This window comes from Crinia signifera, chromosome 5, assembly GCF_055691185.1.
Source record: "Crinia signifera chromosome 5, ASM5569118v1, whole genome shotgun sequence".
Taxonomy (NCBI): Eukaryota; Metazoa; Chordata; class Amphibia; order Anura; family Myobatrachidae; genus Crinia; species Crinia signifera.
In genome coordinates, this window is record NC_139221.1 from 25,832,207 (window position 1) to 25,851,439 (window position 19,233).

The 19,233-nt window shown below is 46.4% G+C and overlaps 1 protein-coding gene and 1 long non-coding RNA gene across 3 annotated transcripts in view; one reads left to right on the forward strand and one right to left on the reverse strand.

Moving 5' to 3' along the window:
• The window catches only part of LOC146080026 (uncharacterized), a 179,643-nt gene that overhangs the window by 94,244 nt on the left and 66,166 nt on the right, over positions 1 to 19,233 (forward strand). The window contains exon 2 of the long non-coding RNA XR_014474790.1: positions 13,982 to 14,037. This is a non-coding gene — a long non-coding RNA (uncharacterized LOC146080026). The remainder of the gene's footprint in view (positions 1 to 13,981; positions 14,038 to 19,233) is intronic.
• ARL4A (ARF like GTPase 4A) lies at positions 1,361 to 5,148 on the reverse strand. Of its 2 annotated transcripts, none has more exons than XM_083186807.1 (2): positions 4,986 to 5,148; positions 1,361 to 4,098 (listed from the first exon to the last, which is right to left on the reverse strand). In XM_083186807.1, the coding sequence occupies exon 2, from the start codon at positions 4,030 to 4,032 to the stop codon at positions 3,433 to 3,435; it is 600 nt and encodes a 199-aa protein (XP_083042933.1). In that variant the 5' UTR covers positions 4,033 to 4,098; positions 4,986 to 5,148; the 3' UTR covers positions 1,361 to 3,432. The 2 variants fall into 2 exon arrangements, with proteins under 2 accessions (XP_083042933.1, XP_083042934.1); XM_083186808.1 differs by lacking the exon at positions 4,986 to 5,148 and adding an exon at positions 4,293 to 4,489.

Below are 19,233 nucleotides of genomic sequence, written 5' to 3' on the forward strand. Positions count from 1 at the left end.
ACAGCACTTTGCACACCTGTAGTGCGACATATAATAACTGGTGCACTGTTCCCCTTGTGATGAACATGGGAGCCCTTCACACTGCTATCCATACTTATAATTATCAGCAGCTATTTCACTACTTTATTATCAAACATCATAGAGTGCAAGCTCTTTCGGGCAGGGTGGACATTACCTTTCATTTAATTTCACTGTACACATGAGTCTCCCAAACTCTGCCAATGCAGCCCATGTCTTAAGGATATCTATTCTTGAGCACAGGTGACTAAGTATCAGTACTTCAGTCAATTTGATTTAACCATCTGGGAATATCCTGAAAACCTGGACTGTAATGACATAGCTTGTGAAACGGCTATATAGGATTTGAGAAAGGATACCGTCTATGCATAGCACCACAAAAATGTCACCTTTACAAATACAACCTCCACTTTTCTCCCAAGTAATTGCAGCACTCTAGGTAACTTTATAAAATCAATCCTGTAGTTGAGGTTAGAAATCCTGGATACCTGGGGCCAGATGCACTAAGCTTCAAAAGTCATAACATGAAGAGTGATAAACAGCCAGCCAATCAGCTCCTACCTGCCATGTGACCGACTGTTTGAAAAATGTCAGGCAGGAGCTGATTGGCTGGCTGTTTATCACTTTTGAAGCTAAGTGCATCTGGCTCTTGGTCTGCCTAGAATGATGTGCAGATAGTTATATTCAGAACACGCATCTATGGGGAGGATGTATTTAAGCTTCACAAAAAAGAGCGAGGAAGTGGCGTTGTTGTCACGGGCAACGTCTCCACTCTTTAGAAGCTTTGATAACTCCTCTTACCCACATGTGGCCAATAATCTCAGAGGTTTCCTGGTGATGGCAACAGGGATATAAGTTCTAGCACTGTATTGTATATGTATGAACTTGGAGTAGTGGTGTCTGTCTCCATTAGAAAATATGTGCACGGCGATAATGCACCAGCCAATCAGCTCCAATATGTAAATAGACAGTTAAGAGCTGATTGGCTGGAGCATTATCACCTTGCACATAAAGTTCTTTATGGGGATACGTTATCTAAGCTTCATACATTTAAACCCCTGTGTATCTTTCAAAACCCATGAAGTTCCTCTTTCCTGAATGGGGTGTCACACACTCTGCTGTGGTGCTCCTAGCACAGACTGATCTGTATTTCAGCAAAGAGGTACAGACCAAACTGTGCTAGAAGCAATAATGTAGCGAACGATAACCACAGGCAGAAAAGGGAAACTGCATGGATTTTGAGAGTTGCAGGGTGCTAGAATGAACACCAATGTACACATATGCATGGTCTTAAAATATCGGGAAAGAATAATAAAAAAAACAATAACCACAAAACATCGGATGACCTTTAGACTTGTTTATTTAAAGACTTGAAGAAAACAGTCCACGGTTTTAGGAATAGACATTATCGAATCCGTGACTCAGGTCACTAGATGCAAGTGACAAACATTTACACAAGCTGCCTCACACCCATCACTCCGATGTTGACCAGAGTCCATTCAGTCAGCTGTCAAATATTATAAACCCCCACCCACCCAATACGATATTAAAGTGCATGTTGGCATCTACCAAGGACATGGACAGCTGGGACGCAAACAGAATGGATCTGGAAGCAATTCCATGTCACGCACGGGACTTAGACAAATGGACGTCATTGAAAACAGCAGGAGGACCCCTCCCCGTTTGCTTTAAGTCCTTGACAGCTCAGCAAGACTGCAAACTGCACAACTATCGTTGTCGCTGGAAATCTGTGCAAAATCCACCACAATGATAAAAACAGAACACAGGTGCATCCATTAAAATAAGTCAGACAAAATGGAATTGTCAAACACTTCAGCCACAGGCTGTCTGGGGGGGAGGGAAAGAAAACAGATCATTGGGAAGCTGCACTGTGGGTGTTAGGAGAATAACCCGTATATTAGTCAGTCATACAGAGAATTCCTACAGTCGAGGTGGCGAAACAGAACAGCGATTAGGAGTTGTGACCTATTCACAAGTTTTGGAACCAACTAAGAAAGTTTTGCGTTCAGTCTGTCGACTTCAAAGTTTCAGGAGTTTAGAAACTTTCACTATATTTTACACTTGCACATTCCGGGAAAACAGTTTTAAAAAGGGACCATTGAAGCGATCAAATGGGATATTCCAGTATAAAAAGTCATTTTGTGATACTTATATAAAGCTGCCAAAAATAAATAAATACAAAAGTGTATAATCTCCCAAAGGTTGTGAAGTGCAAGCTATTGTTCTCCGTTAGCCACCTGCGTCTCTGAAAGGCCCCTTTAAATAAGATAGCGGCAAGAAGCCATTAGTGTGCATAAAAAACAAAAGGGTTTCAATTAACCCATTCTCTTCCCTCCCAAAACCCTCCATAATCTGTAGCCCGGGGCCACCTGCTTAGCTTGTCTTGAGACAGAGGCACACCGGGGAATGTTATGAGTGTTTTGCCTGCCTGCTTGTAGGATGGTTTGATCTGCGGTCTGTCAACAATGAGTGAAAATACAAAAAGGGCCCCAATTATAGAATGCAAGCGTAAAATAGAGCAGAAACAAAAACACAATAACCCCAAAATCTGTAGCTTATTTGTAAACGAGCCAAAACTTCCACTACGTTGCACCCAAAGAGCTTACGGTACCTTGCTGACCGCTACCGGTGAATTTTTTTATTTTATTTTTTAGGTTCTTTTGTTGATTGTGTCAGTAACTGTGCTTTTAATTCATAGTCCAAGTCCTTCTAAAACAGCGCTGCATGCCAGGAGCTCCCCACCTGTAGACTGTGACGCAACACTGGGTTCTAACTGCAACTAGCCCAAAGCCCCGTTAATGCCATTACTATAATACTAGACAATGCATAGCATTTTCTGCAATGTAACAAACACGTTGTAAAACACAAAGACAGGAAAAAAAGACTGAAATCCTTCATGCACTGCATGGATAATATTCAGAAGACTAAAAATGGAGGTTTACGTGAATTGCACAGCCACCTCCTTACATGTAGATGGAAAGCCAACATTGCACATAGTTCATTTTGGTATAAAAAGTAAAGGGGGCAAAGTAAGTGAAAATGCCCCAAATTCATCTCCAAGTAAACAGCATATCATTAGTCCTCAGTCTCAAATGTTCCTCTCATAACACATCACCCCATTGCAACACCTTGCAAACACTCGTGATGACTTGGTGGTGTCCCAGCCTCGGACGGACGGACACACGAACTCAGTGTTCACAAAACTCAGACACACTGTGGACTTGCAGAACTGTAAAAGCCTGCACAGCGATAAATAAAGGTGGAATGGAGTTTGTCACCACCAGTCATTTCCAGACTCCCGACACGAACCACGGGTAGGTCAAGGATTTGATGGCACGCCTACGCTTAATATATATATTTTGCGTCATACTAGAATGCAAAGACCTCAAGACTTCATCTCTTCTTCTTCTGCTGTCTGAGCATTTTCCGCCTCTTAATGATCATATCGTACAGTTTCTCTATGCCCTCCCTTAGCCCGTCGCCAATGATGGCGCAGGTGGGCTGGAGATGCCACGGTGTGGACGAGCTCAGTTCCTTTAGCGCCAGCAACTTTTCGATTTCCGAAAGCGATAGACAGTTCCTAAGGTCCTGCTTGTTGGCTACAATAAGAACGGGGACCCCCTGGTTCTCGGAGATCTTTGTAATCTTATACAGCTCGGTTTTCGCCTCCTCCATTCGTTCAGTGTCCACCGAGTCCACAACAAACACAATCCCATCGGTGCACCTTGTGTAGGACTTCCAAAGCGGCCGCAGCTTTTCCTGACCCCCAACATCCCAGAAGTGAAACGTAACAGTTTTGGAAGTCAGCGGCACTTTGATTTTCTCGGTGTTAAATCCTTTGGTGGGAACGGTGTTGACAAACTCGTTGAACTGTAACCTGTACAAGACCGTTGTCTTCCCAGCGCAGTCCAATCCCAAGATGGCGATATGCAGAGAGTGGAACGGCGATATACCAGACAGGATAGGAGTCTGCTCCGAAAGTCCGTTCCCCATCTTAAGCAAGTCTGTAACAGCAGGAGAACCTGGGGTGTTCGGATAATCAATGCTCCGGCAAATCACCTAAGGGGCAAAAATATTAAATTAAATATTGATAAAAAAAAAACACAGGAAAACAGATTTTTTGGGGAAATTTTTTTAAATATTCACATAGTTTATCCACTAGACCAGGCAGCAAACTGTTGCAGGATTAAACACAGGGCAATTATTCGGATTCCTTGCATACAGATTGAACCGGAACCCGCTTGCGTGCTTACTCATGTAGGAGAGGTGGCAACTGCAACAAGCTGGTGATAGGCATTAGACCCCAAGCTGAGCACATCAATGATTGGCAGCGCAAACCCTGCGAGATGACAGTCCCTGTTGCTGGCTAAAGCTTCTCCTGTAAGTGAGAATGTTCCTGTGGAAAGTCCGCCGGAGAAAAACAAATCCTGCAGGAAAAGGGGTGTTGTCTGGCTGTACAGACGCCAACCACAATGATTGTGCCCTGCACTCACATGTGATAGAGGGAAACCAGCGAGGGTCACAGGGAAGCACCCAGCTGCGTCCACATATACACACAGTATATAAATATATACACAATACAATGCAACCATGTAATAATCAACTGATGGATGTATGCACACATGCATGGATAAATACATGCATACATATATACTTAAATACATACACACAGCAGTTGATCAGTACATGGGTGCAAGGTGCATTGTATTGTATTATGGCACTCACTAGTCCCCCCCCCTCTCCCCAGTCTGCTATGGAGACCATGCACTGATCTGGAAGCACATTAGCCACCACACTGCAGCAGGCTACACAGTACACAGCCATTAACCCCCTGGCCAGCCTGTAGCACTGTTGCAACTAGGGCAAGTGCAAAAGTATTTACCCCCACCCTTCCAAAATAAGCACCTGCCCCCAGCTCCCGGGCAATGCCCCAGGCCAGCACTTACCTCGGTGGCAGCTACTCCATACAGCGCTGGGGTGTCCGGTCTGCACAGCGAACACTCAGCAACATCACCCGCAGCCGCCAGTACACAGTCACACTGCCACAGAAGCACATTACCAGGCAAGTGACTGCCCGCATAGCCACGCCCCCGGGCGCGCTGATTGGCCGGGGAGATTCCCCCTTTCAAAGCATTGACTTCGTGTGTGATTGGCCGGCGGTCCGGTCCGTCTCAGGCATTGTCCTCACCTGTTGGCGCCAAGTGAGTGAGGAGGAGCCTGTAGCTGAGGAGACCGGGCAGCAGCAGCGGTGGTTATGTGTTATTATTACAAGGGAGATGCTAACCAATCAGCAGCTGTCATTACACAGGCTGTGCTAGAAGCTGATTGGTTGGTACATTATTTCCAAGGTTTAATACATAGTCGCTCCCTTATGTATCCTAATGCATTGCACAGACATCATGTGTCCCTCACTGTAGCATGTGATTAGTATGTAATACAGTACGGACGGTGTAATGGTTAGCATTACTGCCTCACAGCGCTGAGGTCATGGGTTCTATCCCCACCATGGCCCTAACTGTGCGGAGTTTGTATATTCTCCCCATACTTGCGTGGGTTTCCTCCGGGCACTCCGGCTTCCTCCCACAATCCAAAAATGGCTCCCAACAAAATTAACTGAGCTCCACTGGGACAGGGACTGATGTGAATGTTCAAACATACCTCCCAACTTCACTGTTGAAGAAATAGGGACACTCGCACGCATACCTCCCAACTTCACTGTTGAAGAAATAGGGACACTCGCGCAGCGTCCGCGCGAGTGCCCGAAAAGGGGGCGTTGCGTATGCAAATGAGGTCGCGGCTTATGCTAATTAGCCGCAACCTAATTTTCATACGAGAATAGACGCTGTGCGCATGTGCACAGCGTCTATTCTATTAGATTGGGGGGTCTCCCAACTGCCACCCCCGCAGCGGGACAATGCCTGCCGCGGGTGGGACAGCGGGACAGGACCCGAAAATCGGGACTGTCCCGCTGTAATCGTGACAGTTGGGAGGTATGGTTCAAATATTCTCTGTAAAGCGTTGCGGAATATGTGTACTGTTAATAAATAAATATACCAAGTACATTGCGGGGAGAGGTGTGTGTTATGCACTGTAACATGTAGTTAGTTGTATGTTCTACAGTCATATACCATGTACAGTGCAGGGAGAGTCCCTTACTGTAAAATGTCACTAGTATGTAATACAGTTATATATGTACAGTACAGGGAGAGTTGTGTGTCCCTCACTGTAACATGTCACTAGTATGTAATACAGTTATATACCATGTACAGTGTGGGAGGGGTGTGTAGTACACACTGTAACATGTCATAAGTAGTGGTACAGAGTCGGGAGAGGTGTGTATCCAAACTGAAACATGTAATTAGTATGTCCTACAGTCAGGGGAAGTGTGTTTCTCTGCGTGGGCGGCGAGGGGGGGTGGACATTCGGCACGGTGACTACGAGTGTACACAGCCTAGCGTACAGGTCTGATTTAGACCCTATGTGCAAGTCTCCAGGAAAATGGCTGCCACTCTGTTTTTTTTATTTTTCCAGTGATTTCTGCAGTGCTGAGAGTTTGCAGATGTCTGGCATATATGCACTGGACAATGCTCACCTACATCAGACTGGATCCATACTTGCCTACTTTTGAAAACTAGTTTCAGGGAGATTATATCTGGTAGTAGAATTTTGCACAGCGCAGCATTGAGGGGAGGTGTCATTCTGCACCCAAAGGGCGTGTCTAGTTCCATATATGGAGAGATTGTGAACAGAGATTGTGGACGTCGCACCTAGAAGCGTGTATGTGTGCTGGTACTAGGGATGGCTAGGGATGGCCATCGACCATTGATGACTTGAAATCATCGATGGTTCATGGCCGATGTCGAATACTTTTGCCATTGATAGGGGAGAACTAGATGGTTTCCCTCCATCGATGGAACAGCAAAACAATGTTTTGCTTCTTTTTTTTTTTTTTTTTTAAAGTGCCGGGACACGGAGCATAGCTCCACCCCCGACACACACGAAGCCCCGCCACCGTGTTTTGATTGGCCCACATGTCAATCAATTAAACACAATGGATGACCATCGATATGTAAAAATATCGATGGTCAGCCATTGCATAGTTTAGCATTGGCCAGTTGCAGAATTGCCATTGATGGCAACCATTGATAATGTGCTGGGAAATGCAACTGATTATTCAATGTAACTGTATCTATCTCTCTCCCCCCCCCCCCCCCAAAAAAAAATAATGTAACAGTTTAATGTGGGCTAGGTGATATGGGCTAGGTGTCAAAAGGGAGATTTCTAGACTAATAAGGGAGAGAGGGAGATTGCTGCTATGTCAGGGAGTCTCCTGCAGAATGCAGGAGGGGAGGTAACTTATGTAACAGTGTAATGTGGGCTAGGTGACATGAGGGAGATTGCTAGACTAATCAGGGAGAGAGGGAGATTGCTGCTATGTCAGGGAGTCTCCTGCAGAATGCAGGAGGGGAGGTAACTCTGATGTAACAGTGTAATGTGGGCTAGGTGACATGAGGGAGATTACTAGACTAATCAGGGAGAGAGGGAGATTGCTGCTATGTCAGGGAGTCTCCTGCAGAATGCAGGAGGGGAGGTAACTATGATGTAACAGTGTAATGTGGGCTAGGTGACATGAGGGAGATTGCTAGACTAATGAGGGAGAGAGGGAGATTGCTGCTATGTCAGGGAGTCTCCTGCAGAATGCAGGAGGGGAGGTAACTCTGATGTAACAGTGTAATGTGGGCTAGGTGACATGAGGGAGATTGCTAGACTAATGAGGGAGAGTGGGAGATTGCTACTATGTCAGGGAGTCTCCTGCAGAATGCAGGAGGGGAGGTAACTATGATGTAACAGTGTAATGTGGGCTAGGTGACATGAGGGAGATTGCTAGATTAATGAGGGAGAGAGGGAGATTGCTGCTACGTCGGGAGTCTCCTGCAGAATGCAGGAGGGGAGGTAACTATGATGTAACAGTGTAATGTGAGCTAGTTGACATAAGGGAGATTGCTAGACTAATGAGGGAGATTGCTGTTATTTCAGGGAGTCTCCTGCAGAATGCAGGAGGGTAGGCAACTATGACTGGAGCATAGCAAGAAATATCTAACATTTGACTCCCAAAACAATCTTAACATCTCCCTTAAAGTCTCTGGATGACCTAAGATCCAGCCAACCATTGTACTATATTTACATAATGCAGTTTTACAACGTCTCCACAAACAAAGTCCCGTGGGAAAACTAAGCGCACTTCATTTCCCTCGCTGTTTATTGTTCCCTATTTGTGTTCTCAGTCGGTTTCGTTTGAATTGTTTATTTATTATGCTTCATGTAAAGGAGATTAAGTCACAATAAAATGATCTCCTGCAACAATTACTGTTTTATAAACCTGATTCACAGTCGTACGCTAATGACACCGCAGCTGCAAATGTGTACGCAGCAGCTGTGCAAAATGATGAAAATATCACCAGCACCAGATTTTGTATCGAGACGCCAATCGGCAGCTTTGCACGTCCCAGCTGCTGTATACAAAGACGCAGCGGCGGTCGCATATAAATGTGCAGACATTTAAACTGCATCAACCCTTTGAGCGCCAAGTGAAATTGTCAAAATAGGTTTGAAACTGCAGAGCAAACCTCCGTATTCCTCATAATGACCTGTAATGTTTACCTTATATCGGAATTATAATTTTTTTTTACACAACATTCTTTATTTGAATTTATATAACAAATGTGGCATTTTTCATCAAATATTTTGAACATCTCTCATGAGGCTGGCACCAAAGGTTAAGAAATGTGGTTGCAAAGATAAGTTGTAAAAAAAACCCCGAAAACATAATAATGTAAACAAAATATTGACGCTGCGAAACTAAATGTGAAAAATAAATTTCTGACCATTGACAGAACTGTGAATTTGTATTACCATATTCTATGTATCTGGAAACCAATGCTATCGCCCAGCTCAGCATAAACAGTGGAACTATTGACTAATAAACATGAACGGTATCAGTGAAACTGCACTGAGACTCAAGGTAGCCATTTGTTTTAAGGCCCCCATACACTAGGGCGACTTGTCCTGAGGACAAGTCGCCCCCGACTTCCACCTGAGCTTCCCCGGCAGCTCCCCGGGGGAGCTTGATAAGATTGGCACTTGATGTGCCATTTTTTACATGTGATAAATCGTCTCAATTTATCACATGTAAACCCGGGGAGCAGGGGGGGGGGGGCTGCAGAACAGGGCTGCTGGTAGGGGGCGCTGCTAAGGCAGCGTGCAGGGGACGCTGCGGGGGACAGTGACAGAGCCGGGCAGGGGGAGGCGGGAGCTGTCAGTGCTGGAAAAAAAAGCCCATACAATGAATGGGCAGCCTGTGATTGGCTGAGCGCTCTCTCAGCCAATTGCTGACTGGCTGAGAGAGCGCTCAGCCAATCACAGGCTGCCCATTCATTGTATGGGCTTTTTTTTCCAGCGCTGACAGATTTTCCTGCCGGGCTCTGTTACTGCCAACTCTGTGTCCCCCGCAGCGCCCCCCTGTCTTTCTAGCAGCGCCCCCCCGCATTGACGGCTCCCGGCTCCCTGCGGAGGTAGTGCAGGCGGGGACCGCAGGCGTCGCAGAGCAGAGACTGTTGGCGCGGCGGGAGAATAGAAAGAAATCTTATTCAAAAGACTGGGCGGCCGCTGATTGGCTGAGAGCTCAGCCAATCAATGGCTGCCCGGTCTTTTGAATAGGATTTCTTCCTATTCTCCCGCCGCGCCAACGGTCTCTACTCTGCGACGCCTGCGGTCCCCACCTGCACTACCTCTGCAGGGAGCCGTCAATGCGGGGGGGGCGCTGCTAGTAAGACAGGGGGGCTGTATATAAAGATATATCGGATCTGAACATCGTGGGTGCTAAAAAGCACCCATGATGGCTCAGATTCCGATATATCTTATGTTCTGTAGGTCCGACGCCGTGATCCGATCCGATGTGCGCGGGACCGCGCATCAGATCAGATGTCAAACACATGTGATTTTGGGCCGATTTCACCCGATTTATCGGCCCAAGGGCCGATATCGGATGAAATTGGCCGAAAATCGCATAGTGTATGGCGGCCTTAACTGTCCCCTCCAAACCAAATCCAACAGATCATTAACATACATATAGGGCCTTATTCTAGTTCACTCTTTCTGACAAAATCCTTCTAAAGCCACATCGATTTGCTTTTGATTCGATGTTAGATTTGATTTTCTATTAGAGCTGGCATTAGATTTTTCCATTCGATTTGGAATTAGATCTGTACTTTTGCATTAGATATTGAATTCGATATCGAATTCAATATACATTCATGGTACATTGTACACATTCAATTTACTAGATTGAATTCGATATTTCCTCGGCTGCACAGTCGATTTTTCTGTTCGATTTTGTGAAAACGGGAGCGCGCATCGAAACGAATGTAGATCGAAAGTGACACAAAAACCATTAGATTTCGTTTAGGATTTGATTCGATTTTGCTTCTATAAGCAAAATGGAATCGAAAATCAGGAAAAATCGATGCATGTGTACAGGGCTTTAGATGGACAAAACCATGTGCACTGCAGGTGGGGCAGATGTTACTTGTGCAGAGAGAGTTAGATTTGGGTGGGGTTTTACTTCAAAGTGAGATCTATATTGCAGTATAAAAATAAAGCAGCCAGTATTTACCCTGCACAGAAACAAAATAACTCACCCAAATCTAATTCTCTCTGCACATTTTACATCTGCCCCCCTGCAGTGCAGCATGATTTTGTCAGAAAGTGAACTAGAATAAGGCCCTAACTGTATATATTACAAAAACCCTCCCAAAAGGGTTTATTTACTGAGATTGGAGTTCTATTGAAGATGGGATGTTGCCACCATTCAAAATATACTTCTTATTTATAGATAGAATCTGATTGGTTGCCCATAGCAACATCCCATCTTCAATAGAACTCTCGTTTTATTAAATAAACCCCTAATTATCTACATATGTTACACAGTAGCTCAGGTAATGAAGGATTTGTAGTACAGGTCGGGTCTCCTTTATCCGTGTATCCCAAAACTGAAATATTTTAAAAAAATATCAGAATATTTTTTTTTTTTTTGGTTTCCCCCCCTCCCCTTTTTTCATACTTACCTCATCCCCCATTGTCCACTGTGGCCTCTGGGATCTTCTTCAATGGCATCTCCGGTCCCAGGGGTGCATTGCGCGAGTGCGCCGGCACGCCGTTGATGTCACGCCCGCGCACCTGCGCAATGCACCCCTGGGACCGGAGATGCTGCTGAAGAGGATCCTGAAGGCCGCCGTGGACGCCGGGAGACCATTGGGGACCAGGTAAGTATGGAACGAAAAAAATATTCAAAAATTCTAAAAAATCCCTTATCCAAAATGCTTGTGGTCCCAAGCATTTTAGATAAGGGTTACTCAACCTGTACACTTTTGGACATCCTACCTTTCCATGTAGCAGTCCTGTTGGGGTATCTCTCCCCGCCAACCTGCATGCTAATGCACCCAGTGGAGGAGGGGGCTGCCTCCACTGCTTCCACCACTGCTTGTCCTCGCCACCGGTGCCCGCTGGTCCCCTCCGCCGCCTGCGGTCATGGGACCAGCGCATTCGCAGAAGCTTCGTTGGTACTGTGCATGCTCTGGCCCCCAGTCTCTTTGGGCTGCTTAGGCATCAGTCCATAGAAGACTAGTCATGGATCTGGGACCGGGACATGCGCAGTATCGTCCTCGGTACTGTGCATGTGCAGAACCCGTTTTTATAGGCTGCAGCCGCAGCAGCCCATAGAGGCATCCCGGAGGGAGGTAACACCTCCCAATGGGACTGCCTTGGGTGACTGGCAGGCTGGACTTCCAATAGGAAGTCACTGCCAGTGACAGTGCAATCTCACAAGCTGCATCTGGCATCACTTAGTGGCAGATTTTACCTGAATCCTACCTTATTTAAATACAGTTTTTGCAGATTACAGTCCAGGAGAGCTTCTGGCTGAGTCTGAAATTTTCCAGGTTGGCCCGCTGCGGCAGCGCAGCTGAGCCCGAAAAATTACCGGGCACACCACCCAAAGTGTTAAATATTATAAGTGGTGAGGAAAAGGTTAAATGTATCATAATCAATACACAAACATAATAGACCTAGTACCTATTAATAATTTAAGGAGCAGGGGTTTCCAGGCAACCAGAAACCCTCCTGCGTTAGCTTATGCCATCGCAACCCCCACCCCCAGCCTAACCCTCTCCGCTAGTGAATAACCCTAACCTCCACACCCCACAGTCAGGGCCGGAGCTGTGGCACTGGAGTGACCCAGGTGGGAGGGGCGCCGCCGGCACTCATTCACTCCCCGGGGGTGGGGGGGTGTATGGGGGCCAGCGCCGTGCTGCTCCGGGGGTGCCCGGCCACCGTGCTGCTTGGGGGGGGGGGGGTTGCCGTGCTGCCCACTCACCGAAAAGCACCTTCCTCCCGCCAGGCGGCTCTCCTCTGTCCTGCTGCTGCTACTGCTGGCCTGCAGCTCACTACGGCCCCCCAGTGGCCGGCACCCTAGGCAAATACCTAAAACTGCCTGGTGGTGGCGCCGGCCCTGCCCACAGCCCAGTATTGTGGATATCAGCAGAGCCGGCATTTGGAATGCATAGGGGCATCAGCAGCTTCTGCTGATTAAAATGATATGCAGCATGCCTATATTATGTGTGTGAGTGAGGCTGAATCTGCATATGAAATAGTGTATTCATGGAAATCACTGTAACATAGCATTCCGTATGCAGGTACAGCCACAGTCGCACACAGAATATAGGCATGCTGCATATCATTTTAATCATTGGAAGCTCCTTGTGTGTGCTGGTCATAACAATGCAAATAAGATGAATTTTCAACAAAAAAGGCACCTAATGTTAGCAGAACTGGCCAGGAGCTGCATGGCTTATTAAGTCAAAATGTATGAGGAAACATGTGTATCCAAGCAGAGGCTGAGGTCACAGTGTTAGTGGCTGTGCGAGTGCTATCTGCAGGTGGGTTGCTTGTGCAATAGTGTTCGGCATATGTGTAAGTGTGTCATGTATAAATGCATTAATAATGTGCGCCATATGTGTAACAGGCATTATGTGTGTCATGTGTATAAGTGCATTAATAATGTGCAACATATGTGTAATGGGCATTATGTGTGTCATGTGTATAAGGGCATTAATAATGTGCAACATATGTGTAAGGGGCATTATGGTTATAAGGACATTAATAATATGTGTCATGTGTAAGGGGCATTACTGTGTGGTATTATCAGGGGTACAGAGAGAAAGGGGTAGGGGGTACAAATTACCCAGGCCAAAGTCTGATGGAAGGGCCCAGTGGGGGCCCTGGGCCCCTTCCCCTTAAGTGACAGCAGCAGCTGCAGCTCTTCTCCTCTGCCCAGCACACACTGCTTTGTGCTGAGTTGCATTGTGGCCATGGAGGTGCTTAAAATACAATATTTTCTCAGGATTTTTTTCTAAGGGTATAATGTGAATAATGTGAGGAGTAATGTACATAAGGTAAAGTGGTACTACTGTGTGATGTAACGTGAATAAGGGACACCATAGCAAGATATAATGTGAATAAAGTTGCATAATGTGGCATAATTTGAATTGGGGATACTATTGTGTGGCCATGCCCCTTCCCAGCAAGGAGCACCAAAATGATGACTGCTATGATGAGGGTTGATGGTGCTGGGAAAGGGGAGCAGGGTCAGAGGCGGAACTAGTCGTGGTGCTAGGGGGCACCAGCCAAAATCTTGCCTACGGCATGATTTAGGCTAGGGCCGGCTCTGGATATCAGCATCCCCACCGCTGGAATACTGATGCATTCCTCCACAGTATCCTTAAAAATAGTAATAGTCTGTACAACGTTTCTAATAATGTATTGATTATCAATTACAATGACTTTACCTTTCTAACCATTTCCTCTCTCTCTATTCTTATATGCACAGGATTCGTAGAGAACAGAGAGCAGACAGTACGGATGAAAGGAATAGTGAATGAAGCGGTATGTAATATCCATGTAATATAGTGTGACTGAGTTGTATACATAAGAGAAGGACGACAGTGGTCAGGCTGTGTATACACTTGTGAAGGTTTCCCAGAACAAGGTTGTTAGTAGCTGCCTGGAATAAGTAGGTGTGTAATGAGCAGTGCGTGTTAGAGACTCATCTGAGGACATTTACAGTTGCAGAAGGCAGATGTGCACTGAAGGAATGAGAGGTCAGGGATCAGAATGTCTTGTTCTTGCTAGAAAACAGGACTGAGACTGCCGGAGGTCACTGTAAGGTTAAAGATACCAAGATTGCTGCAGTGATTAATTATATGTCAGTCATAGTTTGTAATTTACAGCAGGTACAGAATGCGCACCACAGATTGTTATCATTATTTATTAACGTGGATTTATAGAGCAACAAGTAGTTCTTCGCGTTTCGCTGCTGACGGACACGAGCATGGACCAAGGGCGTAACTACCATAGGTGCAGGGGGTGCAGCTGCAATGGGGCCCAGAGCTGAGAGGGGCCCTCTGATTACCTGTCAAAGTATCATATGCTATATACATTTTTAAGCATTAGGTGATGAATAGGGGCCCTTACAAACTTTTGCTATGGGGCCCACATGTATATAGGCCCTTATTCAGATCTGATCCCAGTGCAAATTTGTTCTCAAAATGGGAAAAACCATGTGCACTGCAGGTGGGGCAGATGTAATATGTGCAGAGAGAGTTAAATTTGGGTGGGGTGTGTTGAAACTGAAATCTAAATTGCAGCGTAAAAATAATGCAGCCAGTATTTACCCTGCACAGAAACAAACTAACTCACACAAATCTAACTCTCTCTATACATGTTACATCTGCCCCCACCTGCAGTGCACATGGTTTTGCCCATTTCGAGAACAAATTTCTACTGCAATCAGATCTGAATAAGGGCCATATTTACGCCACTCCTGGGGGAATGCAGTGATAGGGGGTCCATGCTTTAGGGATGTGGCCAGAAACCACAGAGGTAAGGATGGCCATCGTTGTGATGCCATCAATGGTTGCCATCAATGGCGATAGAACAAATGGTCATCGATGGTATCATACTATGGGGGTTATTCTAGTGCACTCTTTCTGACAAAATCCTTCTTAGATGGACAAAACCATGTGCACTGCAGGTGGGGCAGATGTTACTTGTGCAGAGAGAATTAGATTTGAGTGGGGTTTTACTTCATAGTGAGATCTATATTGCAGTGTAAAAATAAAGCAGACAGTATTTACCCTGCACAGAAAAAAAATAACTCACCCAAATCTCATTCTCTCTGCACATTTTACATCTGCCCCCCCTGCAGTGCACATGGTTTTGTCCATCTAAGAAGGATTTTGTCAGAAAGAGTGACATAGAATAAGACCCTATGTAACGTATGACCATTGATGGTTTTACTTGATGATGGTCATCCATTTTCTTTGACTGACCGGCCTGTGGGCCAATCAGAATCTGGGGTTGGGCTTCATGGTTGCCCGGCACTTTGGGGAAGAAAAATACCCACTATTCAGTTGTTCTGTGCCATCTCTGGAGGGGAATCAGATGTTTCTTTACCATTGATGGCAACATTATTCTACATCAGCCATAAACCATCCATGATTATATATCATCGATGGTCGTTGACTATCCCTAAACAGAGGCTCAACCAACCAATAGTGAGGACATAGCCTGCAGTCAGCATGGGTACTACAGTGCATGGTCTGGGATCCTGTTAAATATATTTAATAAATTCTGATAGTTCATGCATTATACAGTAATCTAACAGATATCATTGCCAGGGGCCGCATGCTTGTTGCCAGGGGGAGTTTTATGCTCATTGAGTAGGGTCCACATGCTGAAGGCCAGGGGTTACATGCCAGCTGCCAGGGTGTTATATGCTCGTTGCCTAGGGGGGTAACATGCTTGTTGCTAGGGAGTCGTGTTCACATCGCTCCTGGGATCTGGCACTTCCTGGTAGTGCTAAACGCTCTGCGCTCCCATGACAGAAGCCAGAGGTTGACTAGAACCTCTTGCATCTGTCCCATTCAAGGCAGCGGACATTTTTGGAGGGCCGTTTTCTGCAGATTCCATGGACTCCTGCAGTCTTGCCAAACAGCCCCTTTTGGTACTCCATATCCCATAAGACTCTGCTGTTGCAGAGGAGCCCACAGCCACCTCTATAGACTGGCCTCTGCATTTTTTCCTTCCTTTTCTCTATGTACTGGAAATATGCTTGAGGCCACATTCAAAGAATCAATTGAAGAGATCTTCTGTGATTAACATCATTTATGGTGGACTGGTTGAAGAAAAGACAGCGCCTTTAGGCCATTTTGCATTGTTTTTATTGGGTATTGTATATGAGTGACAGTGTAACGCAGGGCAGGAACCAGGCAGCCATCTCTAGCACTAGTTGTAAATGTTAATTTACTGTTGACTCTAGAACTACTAACTATGAGCGCCAATGAATGTTCATGCTGCCTAGAACAATGACTGTTCGCCCTTCCGCAAACTCCTTAGTCCACTAAAATTTAACTCTCTCATCCCTTTATCTAATTTTGGTGACCTCATTGTATAAAACGAATTCTCAAATTAATGCAATTCTGCAAAGCTCCACTGACTTATATTTGTGAAGACCACAGAAAGCATTGGATGTTTGGCGACCATTAATGATTTCTCCTGGTGCGGGCACATGCAAAGGGAGGTGTCTTCATAACACACCTACTCGCATGGTTGCAAGGGGAAACAGTGGAGGGGTGAGGGGGGGGGCTATTCGCCACCACCCCCCTTATCTTATGGTTCCGTGTGCATCGGATCAGAGTCGGTGATCACATATGATGCATCGTATGCAAAAAGACCACAAACAGTGTATCGTATGCGATCCTTTTGGTCGGGAAGGTGCCGGGTGGTTCAAGGGGGATGAAATGTGACTAATGTATTGGCACCTTTCAGTGGCGTAACTATATAATTTGCACCCCCCCGCCAAAAATTTTTCGGCGCCCCCGCCTCCATACCTGACAGAGCCGCATCTGCGGTCACTGTCCCGTCCAGTCTCCCGCTGCTCCAGTCTCCGCTGCGCTGCTGCCCGGCCGCATCTGTCTGTGGTCACTGTCCCGTCACTCGCTCCCGGCGCCGGCTCCTGCTGATAATGAAAAGTGACTCTTAGAAAATGGCTGCCAAAACTGTCTGCAATACGGGGGCAGCCATTTTCTAAGTGTCACTTTTCATTATCAGCAGGAGCCGGCGCCGGGAGCGAGTGACGGGACAGTGACCGAAGATGCGGCCGGGCAGCAGCACAGCGGGTAACTATAGCACCGCAGCCCCCCCGGCGCCCATAGTTACTCTGCGCCTCCCCGCCACGGCGGGGGCTGCGGTGGCTTAGTTACGCCAGTGGCACCTCTAGCATAGATTATACTACGTTCATACACACAACTTTTATGAGATGTGCGTGTTAGCCCAAATGCAGCTCTGTTGGGGGCCGTATAGAGACTGCTGGCGCACCCACCGAATTGATGAGCAGCCTTAAGTTTATGGGCAACATGTTAGTAAATGTACACCTATGAAGATAGACACAGGTTGAGTATCCCTTATCCGAGATGCTCGGGACCACAAGCATTTTGGAGAAAAGATTTTTTTCTCGTTTTTTTGGATTTTTTTCTCCCCATGTTTACCTGGTTAGCTGGTGGTGCCTTGATGGTCCCCCGACATCCATGGTGTCCCCTGGCATCCACGGCGACCTTCGGGATCCTCTTCAGCGGCATCTCCGGTCCCAGGGGTGCATTGCGCAAGTGTGTGGTCGCGCCGGTGACATCACCAGTGGGACCGCGCACTCGCACAATGCACCCCTGGGGCCGGAGATGCCGCTGAAGATGATCCCGGAGGCTGCCGTGGATATCGGGGGGACAAGGTAAGTATGAAAAAAAGGGGCGCATGGTCACATAAGAACGCAGTTTCAGCTGGCGGGTAAATTATCACCATGCCAAAATCAGATTGTGCTGCAGTTGGGTCAGATATATAACGTGAGGATTCCATTTAGGACGAAAGGTATTTTTAATACATTGTAAGTACATGTACGTTTATGTATATTATATGGTGGCACATACTGCAGCCAACATTCTACTACACATATGACTAGAGACAGGATTATATGCATTTGCATATGCATATTTTGCCCATTCTCACTGGTTATTGCATATTTTACCTAAAATCTAGTGATGGTGCATATTTTAGGCCCTGCCCCCTTTCCACCCGCGAGTCACAGCACTGCTTTGCCCTGCTGCTGCTGGCCAGGTAGTGGTAGAGTGTGCAGGCTGGGGCAATATGTGCGCAGTGTGGGGAACCTTGGATGTACGCTATGTCTGACACTGCTCTAGGCTGCCAATCCATGTTGATAAGTCAGTCAGGGCGGATACCATTCCGAAGCTCCTGAACCTTCGCCTGCCCCTGGCCTGGGACTTTACACCAAGAGACAGACTTCTGCAGCAGAGGAGGCGGACAGAAGGGTTGTGACATCACGCGGTGCGGAGAAAATGCCGCGTCACAGTGAGTATGCGGCGCAGGGAGCACAGTGAGTATGCGCCGCCCTCACACGCTATGCTGACATTTTATCCATCGGCGCTGGAGATGAGGGTCCGTGTAGTTGATGCAAGTAGCGCTTTGGACGCTGCCGTATGCTGTAGCAGCCAGGAAGAAAAAAAATCCTGTGTACAGCACTAGACATCTGCAGATGCTGTGGGCCTATTTTTGAGGTTTACTTGCAACTAATTGTATGCTGATTTTTAAATAAATAAGTTAAAAATTACTTTTTTTATTATTTAATGTAGCATATTTTAACACTTTTCATGCATATTTTAAGTATTTTTTTATGCATATTTCAAGCTTTTTATGTTGCATATAATCCTGTCTCTACATATGACAAAAACATTCCGAACAATGTGAGTTTTTTAGACCTAATCGCTGGACTGCGAATTCACAGCTCGGCCGATTATCAACCACGCATGAGCATGGTTCGTAGCGTGCATGCGCAAAGCCAGCCTAGGACAGAAATCGCTAGCCATTAGCAAGTAGATTGACATAAAGTTGGCAGTTGGGGGTGGTATCTGGCTGTTTCCTAGGAGTGTACAGAAAATGCAGGGGTGCGTAGACAGCCTGTCTCTATTGCACCAGCCGAGTAAGACCTGGGCTACGCGCAGACTGCACACACTG

What these genes read in the sequence shown, in the direction of transcription:
- ARL4A (XM_083186807.1), bottom strand. Translation starts at nt 4,032, where the DNA reads ATGGGGAACGGACTTTCGGAGCAGACTCCTATCCTGTCTGGTATATCG.